Genomic DNA, 17,647 nt, shown 5'->3' with positions numbered 1-17,647 from the left:
AGTTCAAAGAGGGACACAAACAAAGCCAGGTGGGCAGATTCTGTTTTATACAATCCACTACAGGACCTGCAATTCCAGGCCACCTACAGGCGTCAGACATACCTCATTAGCAGTTAACTTGTCCTGGGGTGTCTGTGGGGACATGGTAGGTGTCGGTTGACTTGAGGATGGGGAAGAAGTGGTGGAGGAGGAATGGCTTTGCTGTAAGAGATCTGGCAAGAGGTGAATGCGACCGGCAAAGCCATTGCTCTCAAGTTGATTGGCACGCTTTTTGTCAACTGTACTCTGTAGAAAAAACAGGCACACTTGTCTTGTTCAAGTGTTGCTTTGTAACAGGCTAGCTGCCGCAAAGTTCTACATGTGAATTTTACAATCTCACAAAATCTAATGGGGTAGTAGTCACAGCTGCTCTTATACTTCATGTCTCGATGCCACAGTAAGAAGGTGAAGGGTTGTGGGTCAGGCAATTGCTTTTTACGTTATAGTATTTATTTTATTGAACTCTCTCTTTACCCATGAGTTCTAGAGGGTAGAGTGGTACAGTGCAAAGCCCCGTTACTCAAACGTTTTAACAAGTCAAAAAACTTTAAATGATCAACCCATCTCCTGACAAAGGATTTTAAATACTTATACTTTTGGAATAATTCATTTAAGAATTATATTGGTAAAAGAAGGGGAAAACACCCTTAACCTAGCCGCTGGTCCACCAAGCATGAAGTCATGAATATGGATTAATTTTGTAAACTCTTGAAATTAAAACTAGACAAACTTGGTATTCTACTACAAAAGCACCAATTAAAATAGTTAGTGTAATAAGGAAAGCACTCTGTTAAGACTCATCCTTTTAAGGGAAGCTAAAATTAGTCACTGATCCAGAAAACCTTTGTCTCCTTAGTGCTTATTTACAGTCTCTGGTTGACTACTAGGGTTAGTGGAGAGGGAAAGCATGCAATCCATGCAAAGTATGACAGATGAAGAGGGTTCATTAACTATTGCGCATGCAAAGAAATAAAAATCTGCCATAACAAATAGATGCTAGCTACTACGAAATAATAAACACAAGATGAAGGAATGTGCAGCATGGATGGATAAGCTGGTTAGAGATAGTATCTGAAGAATGAAATGGATACCTGTCTGACAATTAAAGTGCCCTCTTTGGAAGGAGTCATGGCAGGTTCACTCTCTACATCATCATGGACAATCATGGTTTTCACCGACTCCGTTTCTCCATTGCTCAAATTCAAAGATGACCTACATATTGTGAATGGAAGGGTGCATATGTTTTAATGACTGAGAAAGTTATTTATGCAAGTATTGGCATCCCTGTGAAATCGAACTGTACCAAACATACATAGCACGGGCATCCTCTGGTCCTGATGTGGACTCATCTGCTCCTTCCTGTTCTATTTCATCATCCTCTTCATCTGTAGTACCAGACTCCTCACTGGATGAAGAGTAGTCTGTTACTTTATGCAGCGGTCGCACATCTTCCACAGCACGAAGCTCTTTTGCCAATGCAGTCAAGTCCTATAAAAATAAAAAAAAAATAAAAAGATTGAAAGAAGATGGACGGATTTCAAACACAGGATTTAAATGTAAAGTGACAGAAGTGTTTTTTCTAGGAAGGTTTTGTGTATGTAATCGATCTTGTTTGCAAACAATCTATGATGCCTAAAACAAGTCTCTTCTTGCTGAATAGTATTTATGTATCTTCTCTCATTGTAAAGCTTTCAATAAAAAGTTATTAACAAAAGTAAAATGACAAAAATCTATCTTGCCCAGTTAAAATCAGATTGTCCTTGTACTTAAAGGTGAAATAGTTCTTATTGACAGAGATTAAGGCACTTTTTTCTACCTTACACTTAAAAGGGGTACACATTTTTATAAATAAGAGGGGTTCTCAGAGCAACTTTGCACAAACCTTATTATTGAATACAACTTTGCTGCTGTACAGTAAGGTAGACTTACCAAGACAAAATCTGGTTATACACAATGTGGTAAAAATATAAATAAATAATGTTTTTCTGAGACTGCGATGCACCCTGGGTATAATATCAACAGGATTTTGAAACTGCAGAACATAAATCACATGAATAACAGTAATAGATTTTTAGAATGGGTTATCATCCATTGCGTGCATTCACAGGTTTTTAGAACACTTACCACTTCTCCCTGATGAGTTCGAAAAAAAGTTCCAATTGCAGGTCAAAAGATTTTATAGGAGTGAAGGAAACAAAAACATAGGAATATTTAGAACGTTTCCAATACATAAATAAGTACATGTACTTATGGAAATAATAATGTACTCATTATATGAAAAAGGTTTTACCAGTAACAGAATCAATCCTTAAATCACAGACAATTTGTGACACTAGAGGACCGTTTAAGAAAACAAACAACACTGCACATATTGTGTCATTATCGTACCACAGTCTTGCTTGGTCTTAGAGTTTCCTTCTTTTCCTCTGGCTTTTTGACTACATTCTCATTGCGCTGAGATGGCGACCCTTCTGACTTTGAGGACGCTGAAAAACAGAAAGAAAAATAAACAGTTACAAGCACTGGAAAAAAGTACCTTGCAGTTAAGCTGTAAACGTTACTATACTAAAGCAAAAAAAAAAAAAAAAAGTCTTAATAAAATCCCTGGAATATTGCACACTTTTGTGAATTGTGTGGAATAAGCAAAATTAGATACAGTGACTCAAGCAATTCACAAAACAAAATAAATAAGCCTCAAACACCAAGTTGGATGTGTTCTACAGGGGAGTCACAGAAAAGGTTACTGCAACCAAACCACAGGTTTCACAGAAAAATGGTTTTGGTTAGAGTAACCCTTTAACAATACCTATCAAATCACAGTATATGCACAACTGGAAATTAAAGGACCACTAGAGTGCCAGGAATACAAACTCGTTTTCCTGGCACTCTATAGGGTCATTAGGTTCCCCCCACCCTCAGGGTGCCCCTGCCGCTGGGTTAAAACCCCTTCAGCCACTTACCTTTCTCCAGCGCCGGGCTCCCTCGGCGCTGGTTACCTTTCCTCCCCCTGTCGAAGTCAGATCCGAATGCGCGCATTCAAACCACCTATAGGCAGGGGCGTATTAGCCGCGAGGCAAACAAGGCATTTGCCTTGGGCGGCATTTTCCAGGGGGCGGCAAAAAAAGCCGCCCCCCAAATGCCCAAGGCAAATGTCTTGTTAGCCTTGCGGCTAACAGACATGCCGGCGGGCTGCTGGGCGATCTGGCGGCACTGCCTGGCGGGCGTCCGGCCGGCGAGGGAGAACTTCCCCTGAGCGGTCTGCTCAGCTCCCTCGCCAGCCGCAGAGTGAGGCTGGGAGGCGGAGCCGGAATATGACGTCATATTCCGGCTCCCAGCCTCACTCTGCGGCTGGCGAGGGAGCTGAGCAGACAGCTCAGGGGAAGTGCTCCCTCGCCGGCCGGCCGCCCGATCGCCCAGCAGCCACTGGACCACCAGGGAGGAAGAGACACCCCCCCTCCCCAGCATTCCCAAAGGTAAGGAGGCTGGGGGGGGGTGTTAAATAAAAAAAAAATTGTTAAAAATAAATTAAAAAACAAATGTCTTAAAAATAAATAAAAAACAAATGTCTTAAAAAAATAAAAAATAAAATGTCTTGAAAATAAATTTAAAAAAAAATGTCTTAAAAGTAAATTTAAAAGGGTGGGTTAGTGTGTGTGTGTGTCAGTGTGTGTGTCTGTGTGTGTGTCTGTTAGTGTGTGTGTCTGTTAGTGTGTGTGTCTGTTAGTGAGTGTGTATGTTAGTGAGTGTGTGTGTCTGCTAGTTTGTGTCTGCTAGTGAGTGAGTGTGTGTCTGTTAGTGTGTGTCTGTTAGTGAGTGTTTGTCTGTTACTGAGTGTGAGTGTGTCTGTTAGTGTGTGTGTGTTTCTGTTAGCGAGTGTGTATTTCTGTTAGCTAGTGTATGCGTATCTGTCAGTGAATGTGTGTGTGTGTATTTAGAATGCGGGGCGGGGGGAAAGGTTGGGTGGGGGTGGCGCGGGGGGAGGGGGGGCGCCTGAGTTTTGTCCTGCCTAGGGCAGCACAAAACCAGGATACACCACTGCCTATAGGAAAACATTACTCAATGCTTTCCTATGGACGTCCAGCGTCTTCTCACTGTGATTTTCACAGTGAGAATCGCGGAAGCGCCTCTAGCGGCTGTCAGTGAGACAGCCACTAGAGGCTGAATTAACCCTCAGTGAAACATAGCAGTTTCTCTGAAACTGCTAGGTTTTCAGCTGCAGGGTTAAAACTAGAGGGACCTGGCACCCAGACCACTTCATTGAGCTTCATTGAGCCTATAGTGATCCTTTAAGCATGATCAGAAGTACTCTCTGAGTTCATTTAATGACTCAATGCTCTAGAGCAGCCCTGATGACAGTAAACATTTAGGAGCTTATGGTGCAATTAACTGCACACAACAGAGCAAGCAAACTCAAAAATGTCTAAACACCGACAGACTGGAGAATGCATAGGCATGTTTATTTGCTGAATTACTCTGTTTAATAACAGGATTACATAAAATAAAGTATTCACAAAATATTAAACAGTCGAAAAATAAACCTGGTTAAAAAAAAAAAAAAAACACACTTTATATAAACACACCATGGACAATCTTGACCTAGGCTGCCAGTGATCTTTTAAATATTACCTTAACGCAAGATTCCTAAATCTACAGCTTACATGGGCTATCATACAGTCCAGTGTAAATCATCACACTTTGGCAATTCATCTAAATTTAGCATGGGAGAGTTGTGTAATTTGCTCCAGAGCACTAACATTTTTGATCAGAAGGTGATGGCATTTTTGAGCTTCTAAACCGTGCTATAGTAAGAATATTTTAGACAGTATCTTTACCATTGACTGAAAGTAACATTGCAATTATATAGCTAATCACATTTAACATGTTTTTATCGAATATAAAAGAGAAAAAAAAAAACAAAAAAAACCACACAAACCTCCAAGACACTTGAAGGTTATATTCAATATACAATGACTGGATACCTGGATTTACAATTTTATATATTTCAGAAAAGGTTTCCAATCAAACTGAAGTACAGAATACGTTTACTTCAGAAACAGTTTTATTTATATATATATATATATATATATATATATATATATTTTATTTTTTTTAATAAATATGTATTGCCAGTGCTGAATTTGTCTCACTTATAATCCATTTAATACATCTGTTATGCCTTTTATTTATGCGATAAAGTTTAAATGGCAATATATATTTTGAAAAAAAAAAAAAAAAAACAAATCAATATGCCCGTTTTCTTCACAGATTTCAAGTAATAGCTTTGCCCCTTATGTTTAGGGTAGGGATCGACCAAGATTGATTTTTTTAGAGCAGATACCGATAATCTGTAAACTTTTAGGCCGATAATTTACCAATACTCTGTATATTTACTGTTTTGAAAAAAAACAAAAACTATCTCTACACAAATTTAATGTTTACTGAACAGGTTTATTTAACCCCTTAAGGACACATGACGTAAATATTCCACCATTATGCCCTTTTATTCCAGAAGTTGTGTCCTTAAGGGATTAATATCTTTTTTTAGTAAATCTATTATTTATTTTTTTATTAAGTGTAAATGCACAAAATATACATATGCCAGTCCGATTTTTTTGCTTTCAAAAATATTTAGTGTTTCTCTCCCCTCCCCTCCCCTCTCCCTGTCCCTTAATGCAGTGTTTCCCAACCCAGTCCTCAAGGCACACCTACCAGTCCAGGATTTAAGGATTACCCAGTTTTGTCCAAGGTGTTTTTAGAAAAAAAAAAGAAAAACACCTTAGACAAAACTGGGTAATCCTTAAATCCTGGACTGGTAGGTGTGCATTGAGGACTGGGTTGGGAAACACTGCCTTAGTGTACCCCTCCCCGTCGCTTAGTGGCCCCCTAACGTCACCTCTCTACTTCCCTGTTTTTTTTAGTGTGTCCATCCCCCTGCTTAGTGGTCCTCTTTCCTCTTTGGTGTGCCTCATTATCTCTCTTGTAGCATGGCTGAGCGCAGCAGACCGCGGTACAGTAGCTTCAGTTTCCTGTACCCCGCCGGACTGAAAGAAAGTGCTTTCACAGTGAGCACTTCCTGTCAGTCCAGCCGGGTACAGGAAACTAAAGCTCCTGCACCGCTGTCCGTTCTGCTCAACCATGCAACACTATATGACTGGTAGGGGGGAGCGCTGTGTGCTTCCTTCCTGACGGGTCACTCTATTCTTGCACCCAGTGGTGTATCCTGGTTTTGTGCTGCCCTAGGCAAGACAAAACTCAGGCGCCCCCCTCCCCCCTCCCGGCTCCACCCCCACCCAACTGCTTTCCCCCCACCTCCACCCCCACCCAACCGCTTTCCCCCCGCCCTGCCTTCTAAATACACACACACACAGAAAGATACGCATACACTAGCTAACAGACACACACACACTCACTAACAGACACACACACACTCACTAACAGACACACACACACTCACTAACAGACACACACACACTCACTAACAGACACACACACTCACTAACAGACACACACACTCACTAACAGACACTCACACTCACTAACAGACACACTCACACTCACTAACAGACACACACACACTCACTAACAGACACACACACACACACTCACTAACAGACACACACACACACACTCACTAACAGACACACACACACACTCACTAACAGACACACACACACACTCACTAACAGACACACACACACACACTCACTAACAGACACACACACACACACACACACACTCACTAACAGACACACACACACACTCACTAACAGACACACACTCACTAACAGACACACACACACACTCACTAACAGACACACACACACACTCACTAACAGACACACACACACACTCACTAACAGACACACACACACACTCACTAACAGACACACACACACACTCACTAACAGACACACACACACACTAACAGACACACACACTCACTAACAGACACACACACTCACTAACAGACACACACACACACACACACACACACTCACTAACAGACACACACACACACACACACACTCACTAACAGACACACACACACACACTCACTAACAGACACACACACACACACTCACTAACAGACACACACACACTCACTAACAGACACACACACACACACTCACTAACAGACACACACACTCACTAACAGACACCCACACAGTCAGACACACTCACTCACATTAACACATTTTTTTTATTTTATTTAACCTCCGCCCAGCCTCCTTACCATTTGGGAATGGTTGGCGAGGGAGCACTTCCCCTGAGCACTCTGCTCAGCTCCCTCGCGCGCCGCATAATGAGGCTGGGAGCCGGAATAGCCTCACTCTGCAGCGTGCGAGGGAGCTGAGCAGACTGCTCAGAGGAAGTGCTCAGTTAGCCGCAAGGCTAACAAGGCATTTGCCCTGGGCATTTGGGAGCGGCATTTTTTGCCGCCCCTTGGAAAATGCCGCCCAGGGCAAATGCCTTGTTTGCCTCGCGGCTAAAACGTCCCTGCTTGCACCCCCAGAGCCATTGCGCCCTAAGACGGCCACCTTCTGGACGCACCAGCCGTGCGTGTGCTAGGCCACCGCCGTCTCTCACATTATCGGCAATATCGGTATCAATAGTGGCAGATACCGATATTTGCCAAAATTATTATCTTTTGATCCCTAATTTAGGGTACTTACATCTCACACGGAAACGTTCCCCAGATCCACTCTGAGAACCTGGATGAGATCCTGCCTGGGACCCAGAGTTACTTGATCCAGAAGAACTTCCACTACCAGGTCTTGGAACAAGCTTCTCCACTCTCTCCCAAAGCAACCGAGGCTCAATATTGCTATTGAGAGAAGAATAAGAATAAAACACGTTAAATTGAAACTAGTGCATGGAAAATGCCTGGAAAAATATATATAAATAACGGCAAAAAGCTTCCCAATTTAAAAAAAAGTTCATAGATTAAGCAAAATGTATGCAAGTAGTCAATCACCACATATGTATGTTAAGTCAAATATTACCATTTACATGGCCTGCACTCACAAATGAATGAGGTTATATATTGTTAAATTATTATTTTTATTTTATTATTATTTAGAATAGCTCCAGCAAATTTCGTAGCGCTGTACAACAGGTTAAATAACTGAATACATTTAGTGAGTGCATTTGGGTAAAGACCCAAATAAATCTAGTTTGTATTATTCAAGTATATTTAACAATGCTAATAAAAAAAGATCATATTCTAAACATGCAGTAGCACATAATCCTTCAGCAGTACACCAAACACTTAATATCCAATGAAAACTGTACATCAAAGAAATTCTGATTTCCAAGAAATATGGGACACAAAGATAGATATGATAAACAAAAAAAGTCAACCCATGCTGATGAATTGTTGCATCCCTGTGGAAAGCATATTAAAGTCATCAAAAAAATATTATACTAGGTGTACAAGCAGTACATACTTATTCCACAAGATGTCGCTAAAATAATAATCATGATTAGTCTATACAGCAATTCCACAAGGGTGAAATCATATGAGCGGCACACAGACTTTGTTATAGCTTTGTTAACATTATAGGCGTTTTAGGGAAAAATTATATTTTTGTTTCTAGGATTTGTACATCTGATAATCTCAAAATAAAAATAAAAAAAATAAAAAATAAGGTGTATGTTGCACAGGCGAGTCTAAGGTTAGTTGAGACATCTGTGTAGTGGTGCATAAATATTCATAAAATCAAGACAAAAAGAGTACGCCCAGCAGAGTAAGCTGTTCGATTTCTTGAGTTGAAATATAGCAATGCATAATCTCTATGTCTATGGCTTGCAAGTGTGCAGGACTTGCGTGCAACATGGAAGAAATGAAAAGAAATAAGCACAACAAAGTCTCTGATTACGCAGCTGCAAAAAAAATAATATGATGTCTGGTTAGGTCCAAGACAACTTAAATAGGGACCTAAATTTACAGCAGACCTTGACAGAGAGGCGCTCCCAGATAACTTTAGCCACACACCAACATTACATTAGTTGGCAGCAATTCACTGATCAAATACAGTTGTAGAATTTTGTCTAGGGAGAAATACTGGCCAGGGGTGTCAAAAATAATATCAAACAGCCGTCCTATCATAACATTACGTGGAATCTACAGCATTAAAGACCACTGGAAACTCGAAAAACATTACATTCACTCTGAAAACAATTTTCCATCTGAAGCTCGAGATAACTACTAATTTAAAGTACTCCTGATCACAAGACAATGCATAATTGCCTATACCTGACAATCTAATTTATCCTTAAATTATAGAGGCAAACAAAATGACTTAATTTCTAATTTGCATAAATTCAGTGTTTAATGTACAAATTTTCTGCAGCCAATTTTATTCTTCATCAGGTTTGCTGATATTTTCATCCCAAGACATACGTGTATAACAATCGGTTTAAAGGCGTTAAAAGGCTGCAGTTTCCATGATACAGTGAACTGTTCATTAAAATTTATCTAATGCAATGGTCAATTAACAATCATCTTAAGACAATATTATAATATTGTCTTTTACTTTTATAGTTGCTAAATAGTAAAACGGATATTAATTTATCCTGTAGAAAAACAGGTTTCTAATAAAATCTCCAATGCAAGAATCAGCCATGCCCAGCTATAGGGAGGCATATCAATCATGATGATTGGCGCAAGATTATCCCATGTACATCCAGTTTTCTATTGGCTTTACTGTCCTGAACCCCATTATGATGCTCACAACCCGTTGTGAGAAGAGAACAAATATCACTGGGACACAGAGGTACACAGCCAGGCTCTCTTGCACAGCATCAAATACTAGCAAAAACAATTATATTGCACCTTTAAAATTATCACTTATTTTAACATCACTTAACAGATGTTAATCTTTCCAAGGGTCAAACTACTCTTTAATCGATTGAGCACAACCATGGTCAACTCTACGGAACCTTTTCAGATGTTTTATTTTGAGAACACACATGTTAGTTTTATATCTGCTCCCTGGTGGGCATTGGAACATTTTCAAAACATTTGGCTCAAATAGGTGTCAGTCTACCAGCTGTTCTCCAGTGGCCACAAGCAGGTTCAGTGCCAATGATTTAATATTTTCTGGCACAAGTCTTTTTGTTCAGGAGTTTAAAGAACTCTATCGTGTTTACAACCAGCAGAAAGGCAATTTAAAGATAGATAAAAAAGATAATGAGAGTGGAGCGCCGAATTCCAGAATAGAAATAGATGAGAATCGGGTATAGAAATAGAAGACCTAACAACCAATACAATACAATGTAACACTTTTAACCCTTCTCTCCTAAATAATTATATCCAACTATAACTGGATAACTATAGCTTATATAAAAATAGGATTGCAAAAATATAAGATTGCAAAAATCTGAAAGTCCAATTTACCGGGAAAACTGGACTTTCATATTTTTGCACTCTTATATTTTAGCAATTTAAAGATAAGCTAACCCCCACCAGTTCCGAATGAATGCAGCAGTTACTGTGTGGCCTGTAGTGGAAAGGCGAATATGATATCATAAATTATTAATTTTTTTCTTTACCACTTACAATCAAATCTAAAACTTGAGAAATTACTGTGAGAATGTACTAATTTCCAATTGATATTCCTATAAGTCAGACACTGTATATTTATTAATAGAATTACAATGTATGTGTACGTCAGTTGATTAAAATGTCCATTAACAGTTAATGTCCATGATGCTCAAAAAGAACACGAATTACAAGAATTTAGTACAAACAATATTCAAAATGTTAATTTGTAGATTCCATCACCTTTCAAAGGATTACTTAATGGAAAGAAAAAAAGGGGCAAAAGATTGGTTACTTGAAGCAAGAATTTCCCTTTAAAGATTGCACTCCCTTTTGTACTGATGGCAATAAAAGTGTGAAAGCTCTGGAATATTTATTTCAGCTTGAGTTCTACATCAAAGTGGAGCCAGCATCGTGTCTACAGAGTACAACGGAGGTGGTTTAAAATTGTAGACAAATAATTTACACCTTGTCTGATGAGAAATACCTATACTGATTATTTATGGCACGAGGACTAAAGACATTCTACAGTCCAACACGGTCTAGTCTAAAGGGGAAGTAAGCTTTCAGACGCGTAATTTTTTGTTTGTTTTAAATTTGTTTATTACCTATTCACGATATATGGGTGACTTTGTTAACTTACATCCCTGCATCGATATAGTGCAGCAAAATACCTGGTCATTATGACCCAGTGGTTTCTTACATCAATAGGGTAAATAGTTTCAGAGTTTAGCCCCAAAGATGCCCCCAGTGCTGATCCTCCGGTCCCACCAGGCAGCATGCTGCTTCTAAAATTTAAGCTTTAGGAAGAGCAGAGTTTTGATGGGGAGGGGCGCAGTTAACACTCTCAGCTAGTCGGTTACTCCATGGACATAGAATACCTAGACGCCAAATTCTGTGCTGAGCGGCGAGGAATGCGGGCGCCATCTTGGACCGGTCGCCGCTCTACTGAAGCTATTGAAGAACACTTGGAAAGCCCATCTCACTAAAGGTAATTGAAGGACTTTGGGCTCTTATAGCCCTTAATGCCCCTACCCCTACCCCATGTCATTAATGCCCCTACCCCTAATCCTTAGTACCTCTATCCCAGCACACATAGTCCTTAATATCCCTACCCCAGCACAGGAGTATTATCACCATAGGGGTAGGGGTATTAACACTGTGTGTGGGGTATTAAGGATTAGGGGTAAGGGTATTAAGTGCCCCAAGTCCTTCACTTACCTTTAGTGAGATGGGCTTTCCAAGTGTTCTTCAATAGCTTCAGTAGAGCGGCGACCGGTCCAAGATGGCGGCCACATTTCTCGCCGCTCAGCACAGAATGCCATAGACGTGCGGCGTCTATGTATTCTATGTCTATGGGTGACTCCCCATTTACAAAACTGACCAGTTTTAGGAATGGGGAATCACTGATTGGCTAAGAGTGCAGCTGACTACTCCCATCCAATCAGCGGCGCCTCTGCTCAGTGCCACTTTGTGCTTCCTGAAGTTTCAGAAGCCGGATGCTGCCAGGGTGATCTGAAGATCGGCGCTGGAGGCAACTTTGGGGCTAAGTGGTTCGAGAACAGCTTAACCCTATGAGGTAAGAGTGCGCCAGAGGGGTCTCCTGGCCCCATAACTTCATTAAGATGAAGTTGGTATGGTGCCTAAACTGTCCCTTTAATCAGCCCGGATCTACAGTAGATTTTAGCTACAGTAGACCTTTTTGAATAATGCAGCCTAGGCCCAAAGTTAGGGACACAATTTATTCCGCTCACACACCTTGTGGAATTCCTCTGTCCAGTCTGGCTGTTCTGCTGGACACTTCCCTGGAGTGGTGAGTCTCTGCGTGACAACACAGGGGATCGTGATGTTGTCCTTACAGGCACCTTTTGGTAGGAAAACAGTTGAAACAGGTTTGGTATACAGTATTTACAATTTACACATAAAATATGTAGATTAATATTGCAGCAAAAACAGAGCATATAAGTATGGACAAAAGCTAAGAGAAACCTCAATAGCTCGCTCTTCGGTTAGTCCCTGCTCAGGTGTCAAAGAGGTTTTTGCTCACTTTTGTCACTATAAAGAGAACATGTACCATTTGCATATCACACCCATAGGGGCAGTGCATATCCAAAATGCCGTTACGTTTCCTCTGTACAAAAGAAACAGAAACCCAATCGTTTGAGCCTTTTTTGTCAGTGAGGTGTAGCTGATATCTCTCTAGGCACAGTGAGAATGGCCCACACTTGGATAACCATATTATTTTGAAAGGCCATAAACAAATGCATATCAGCAAAAAAAAATTATAAAATGAAGACTCTGATAATGAGCAGAAGCTCAAAGAAACCTCAATATTTGCGCGTCGGTAACTTTCAGACCTGAGCGGGGACTCATTGAAGGGCAAGTTATTGAGGTTTCTCTGTGCTTTTGCCCCTGTTCTCAGAGTTGACATATTCTGTTTTGCTGAAATACATTTGCTTTGGCTTTCCCCAAGTTAAAAGGATAATCCAGACACTGTGCCTACAGGGGTACCAGCTACAGCTCGCTTATGAGACCCAAAGAGGGCCACAATGGTTGTCCGCATGCTGTATCTTTTGTGAAAAGAGAACTTGATGACATTTGAGATCTGGACTGCCCTTATGGGCAGGATCAGTTTGACATGCTAATGGTATATTTTTCTTTATGTAGTGGCACAAGTATGCAAAAACTTTGAGACATGACTAGGGACTAAATGAAGATAGAGCTAATGAGGTATCTCCAAACTTTTGCCTGTTTTATAGTGCTCTATGTAGATTAATATAATTAATGCTTCTTACAATATTTACACATGAATGAGATACATAGGTTGACCCTACAGAGTAAAAATCTACCATGTTAACAATGAACACAGAGCGTGACACATTCAGGGTTACTCACTAGTGTGAGATTTGTCGGGAATTCAAAGTGACTTTGAAATTTCATCCCAAAGAATTTTTCCAGTTCAGCTATTCTGGCCTTAAATTTGAAATTCACTTTGAATTATTGACAATTCTAGCCTGACCATGCTAAACTATAGTAATAACGCATAAAACAAAACTATGGTAACGCATTCCTTCAATTTTTTAATTTGGCGTTTTGAGCAAGATTGGGGAAAACATCACTGGTATAATATTTGCTCGCAAGAACACATCCTAAATAGGAGCCAGTTGAGGAAAACCGGTTACAAATTTATTATTGTATAGTAGTGTATATAATTGATTATATATATTAGTATAAATAAGATGGGAAGAAACAGATCCTTTCACACACCAGCTACACCATCAAAGCATCTATAACCTGAACACTGCGCATAAATGTATAAAAAGAAACAAAAACCACACCATGGTAAATGATGTTGGAGCAAATTCCATCTGAATAAAAAAAAAAAATATATACTTGAACAAACACAAATTACTTTGAAGTTACTGATCCAGGGGTCCAGTTGCAGCAATTTCTAAAAGACTAATTTTACCTTGATTACAACATCTGTCTATCTTGAATGAGCAGCCTGAGAGATCAGTCACACACATCGTGGTTCACTGAAGTTTAACTGAACTGTGAACATGCTGGTAGAAGCCATACTTCCCACCTGAGGTGTGGAACTACTGATCCCATATACTCTTGCTGGGATAAGAGTGGGGAAAACCCCTGAGAATGAGATGCTTATGATTGGTGGAAGCCATCAGTTTACATGGGGGCCTGCGGCGCTCCGGGGGGTCCAGCGGCGCTCCGGGGGGTCCAGCATACTCTTACTTACCTTCCCAGCAGCTCCCTTCAGCTCCCCTTCACAGATTATTGGTATCGGCTCTAAAAAATCTAATGTATATTTATATAATAATATTTATACATGTTGTAGGCTCTATGAATCATCTGCCAATCTGGTTGAAATCCAAGAGCCTATGCTAACAGCTTTCAGTCCCTTTGGTGGTAGCCATTTTAAATCAGATTGTCAAACAGATTTCATCTGCTGTAAAGCATAACATTTTCTAAAAAGCAAACCGCTTTACATAAAACTTGATAAGAATATATATGTATGGGATTGTTTCAATAATATAGTGTACATTGTGGAAGCTGGTCCAAAGAGATGGGCAGAGTGCCACTCCCTCCCCAGTTGTTGCAATAAAAAAAAAAAAAAAAAAAATCTTATTTACGGTTATCTTAAAAAGAGCTTTAAAATGTTTTTTTTAATATATTATATATATATATATATATATTTATTGGGTCTATCATGATTTGTTTCCCTCCTGCCCTCTTTATTAAAGGCTAAAGATGTTGCAGAAAGGCTGATCAACTAAGCATGTCAAGATTTGAGTCATTTTTTGAAAAAGATGACGTGGTGGGTTTATTTTTTTATTTATTTTGTATAAGGAGCTTTCAGTCTGCTGTAACAAGATTTCTTATGTCACTTATTTACTATGCATGTGGCTGTGACATCTCCATGCACTAAAAGACAAACTTGTTGATGGTTGAGTAGGACCTCTTTAAAAATGTTGCGGTTTCCCCAACTACTTGTATCTATAGGCTGCGTTGTTCAGGGCATAAAGTCTCAATGTACCATGGGCTAAGCTGCCAGGAGCCAACAAGTTAGGGAGCAGAGTCAAATATGGTTAGTATAGTTGAGTGCTCCACCATCTTTACCGATCACCACTAAGTTCTAAATTTGAAAAAAAGTAAGGACACAGTTTGCCCCAATGCAGACTGATTACTTATACGGTACAGGAGAGTGGAGTCATATAGTGTAAATGTAATGAGTACTACTTGTGCAACACATCAAAAATGGATGGAGAAGACTTGGAGTGCAAAAAGTATTATCCCCAGAAGCACTTTAAAATTCCTCACAATTTATATTTATGTTTCCCTTATATGCATTTAAGCGCAGCGTTCCTTTAGCCGTGAAAACAAAAAAGTGAAATTATACTTTTGGTTTTTAAAAGTCTTAATTAGAACTGCATTTTCAAAACCATTTACCTAAAATTAAGATTGACACCATGCTGCTTTAGACTTGCAAATGATGTAAAACATTTTTATGTACAAAGCAACATACAGAGTTACATGGAAGAGTGCCACAAAGACTGAGGGAAAGTTGCAAAGGAGGCCACAGAAATCAAGGTAAAAAACAAACAAACACAATACCTGTGAATTAGATACAGAACTTCAGGGGACTTGTGATAATCACTAATCTCATTAACTCAAAACATAGCTAACTAACTACATTGCACTTACTGTGGATGCAAGTAAGGTGTAAAAAAAATAAATAAATAAAAAACAAATACAAAAGGCACAGATGGCATATATGGGAGCCTGTTGTAAAATGGTCATATGCTGATAACGCAGGGACTAATTTCTTTAAATTTGGAGTCAAGACTAAATTCTCACCAAGTCCCATCAATTTGGAACAGTACCTACTATTAATGCTGAATAGGTTTGTTTGAATTTTGTTAAAATACAAAAAACACTTATTAGTAAGGTTGGCTTTGAAAGATCTAATATTTTTCTTTTTGTTTCAAACACATATTTTGTAAAAGATTATGCCAAAATTATGAAATTATGAAATATTTTGATAACTTTTCGATAAGAAAATATTCTGTATGTTAACCAATCCGGTACCAACTATACAGAGTCTATATTTTAATAAACCACCCACAAAAAAATGGATAAATGTATGAATGTTACATTTAAGGTACCCATAGATTGTTTTAATGTTGATTATTCCTAAAATAAAATAAATTAAAAGTTGTAAGTTATACAAATGCCTTTCTGGGATTCGTAACAAAAATAATCCCTTTGTAAATAATGAGGGCAAGCCTGAAAAGGTAAGTAATAATACAGGTGCCTGGTTGTTGGAAACTAACTCTTCACATACAAGAATGGCTTATCTATCTGATCCTTACCCTTGGAGGCACCTCTTCACTGTCTGATCGAGCCCAAACCCTTTGATTTGGCTCAGGTGTCTCAGACTTAGAGTCAGAGCTCTGATTTAGCACTTCACTGCGTGAAGGTGGATGTAGGTCCTGAGATCGAAGATGGTGAGGTGCAAATTTGGGAGAAGGGTCACTGAAGGAATGGGATCGCGCGACAGGGGAAACATTGTTCTTGAGGGATGCCAGGTGAGACCATTGTACCTTACAAGGAAACAAGACATAAAACATTTAAATGATGCCTTGGCATCTGTGGCTTTTTTTTTTTTTTTGATTCCAGCTTGTGAGAATCGAAAAAGAGTCAAGCAAGGATCAAAATAAAAAAAAATAAAAAATTACAACTTTCACACAAAAAGGTAAGCTCACATTGACAACACTGTAAGGAAAGGTGACTTGGTAATGAAATTGGTTTAACTGTTGTTAATGTGTTAAGTAGCACATGACTGCATGCACTGATTGCATTAAGAATAAAAAACAGATTTAGAAGCTTGCAAAACACTGTAGTCTAATCAAGATTTCAATAACTTAAAATTAAGTTTTAAACCAAATCACATAAGTACACCTGTGCTACACAATACATACTTTACACCAACTATAAAGCAAAACAAACAAAAAACAATGGCACTTGTACATTAGCAGCTTCTAAAAGGCAATTTAAAGTTTACATTTACAAAAGACAGGAGGAAGAAAAACAAAGAAGTTTCTCTCTGACAGACTGTGAAAACATAAGCCATGTGAAGATACTAGAACAGATTTTAGACATTTTAGAACGGATATCCTTGGCACACTTGATGCATGTTAAGAAAATTTATATTGGCGGAGTATCATTGGAAATTAGTTCAAAACCATCTGGGGTGCCAAGGTTATCAGACACTGTTCTAGGGATATCTAGCCTGCAGTAGAGAAAGCCCTTGATTAGATGTTGCTGAGCTGTCTTGGAGTTTATTCTACTTACATTTATGGATCACGTTCATATACAATGTGTCCTTGAAATACTGCCAAGTATTGATGTTCATGCAAAATATTCTTTACAGCTTTAATATAAAACATGTCGCTGCACTCTGCATTACCTCATTTTTATTTTGGTACTAATGTATCCGTTACGGTCTAAACGGATGGATCCAGAACACAAACTCTAGCAGGACATTGA

The 17,647-nt window shown here is 39.2% G+C and overlaps 1 protein-coding gene across 4 annotated transcripts in view; it reads right to left on the bottom strand.

Annotated features, from left to right (window-relative positions):
• MAP4K4 (mitogen-activated protein kinase kinase kinase kinase 4) overlaps positions 1 to 17,647 on the bottom strand; it is a 153,446-nt gene that overhangs the window by 15,418 nt on the left and 120,381 nt on the right. Inside the window, exons 17-24 of one of the 4 annotated variants that reach the window (XM_063458449.1) lie at positions 16,471 to 16,701; positions 12,341 to 12,447; positions 7,713 to 7,864; positions 2,428 to 2,525; positions 2,164 to 2,172; positions 1,352 to 1,527; positions 1,131 to 1,251; positions 103 to 285 (exon numbers count right to left, since the gene is read on the bottom strand). In XM_063458449.1, the coding sequence (XP_063314519.1) occupies positions 103 to 285; positions 1,131 to 1,251; positions 1,352 to 1,527; positions 2,164 to 2,172; positions 2,428 to 2,525; positions 7,713 to 7,864; positions 12,341 to 12,447; positions 16,471 to 16,701 (1,077 nt within the window). The remainder of the gene's footprint in view (positions 1 to 102; positions 286 to 1,130; positions 1,252 to 1,351; positions 1,528 to 2,163; positions 2,173 to 2,427; positions 2,526 to 7,712; positions 7,865 to 12,340; positions 12,448 to 16,470; positions 16,702 to 17,647) is intronic. The other 3 variants (XM_063458458.1, XM_063458467.1, XM_063458476.1) reach the window with 3 other exon arrangements.

The sequence above is a fragment of the Pelobates fuscus genome, chromosome 1, assembly GCF_036172605.1.
Source record: "Pelobates fuscus isolate aPelFus1 chromosome 1, aPelFus1.pri, whole genome shotgun sequence".
NCBI classification, from domain to species: domain Eukaryota; kingdom Metazoa; phylum Chordata; class Amphibia; order Anura; family Pelobatidae; genus Pelobates; species Pelobates fuscus.
Note: the sequence above shows the minus strand (reverse complement) of the source record. Positions and strands in the feature narration are given on the sequence as shown.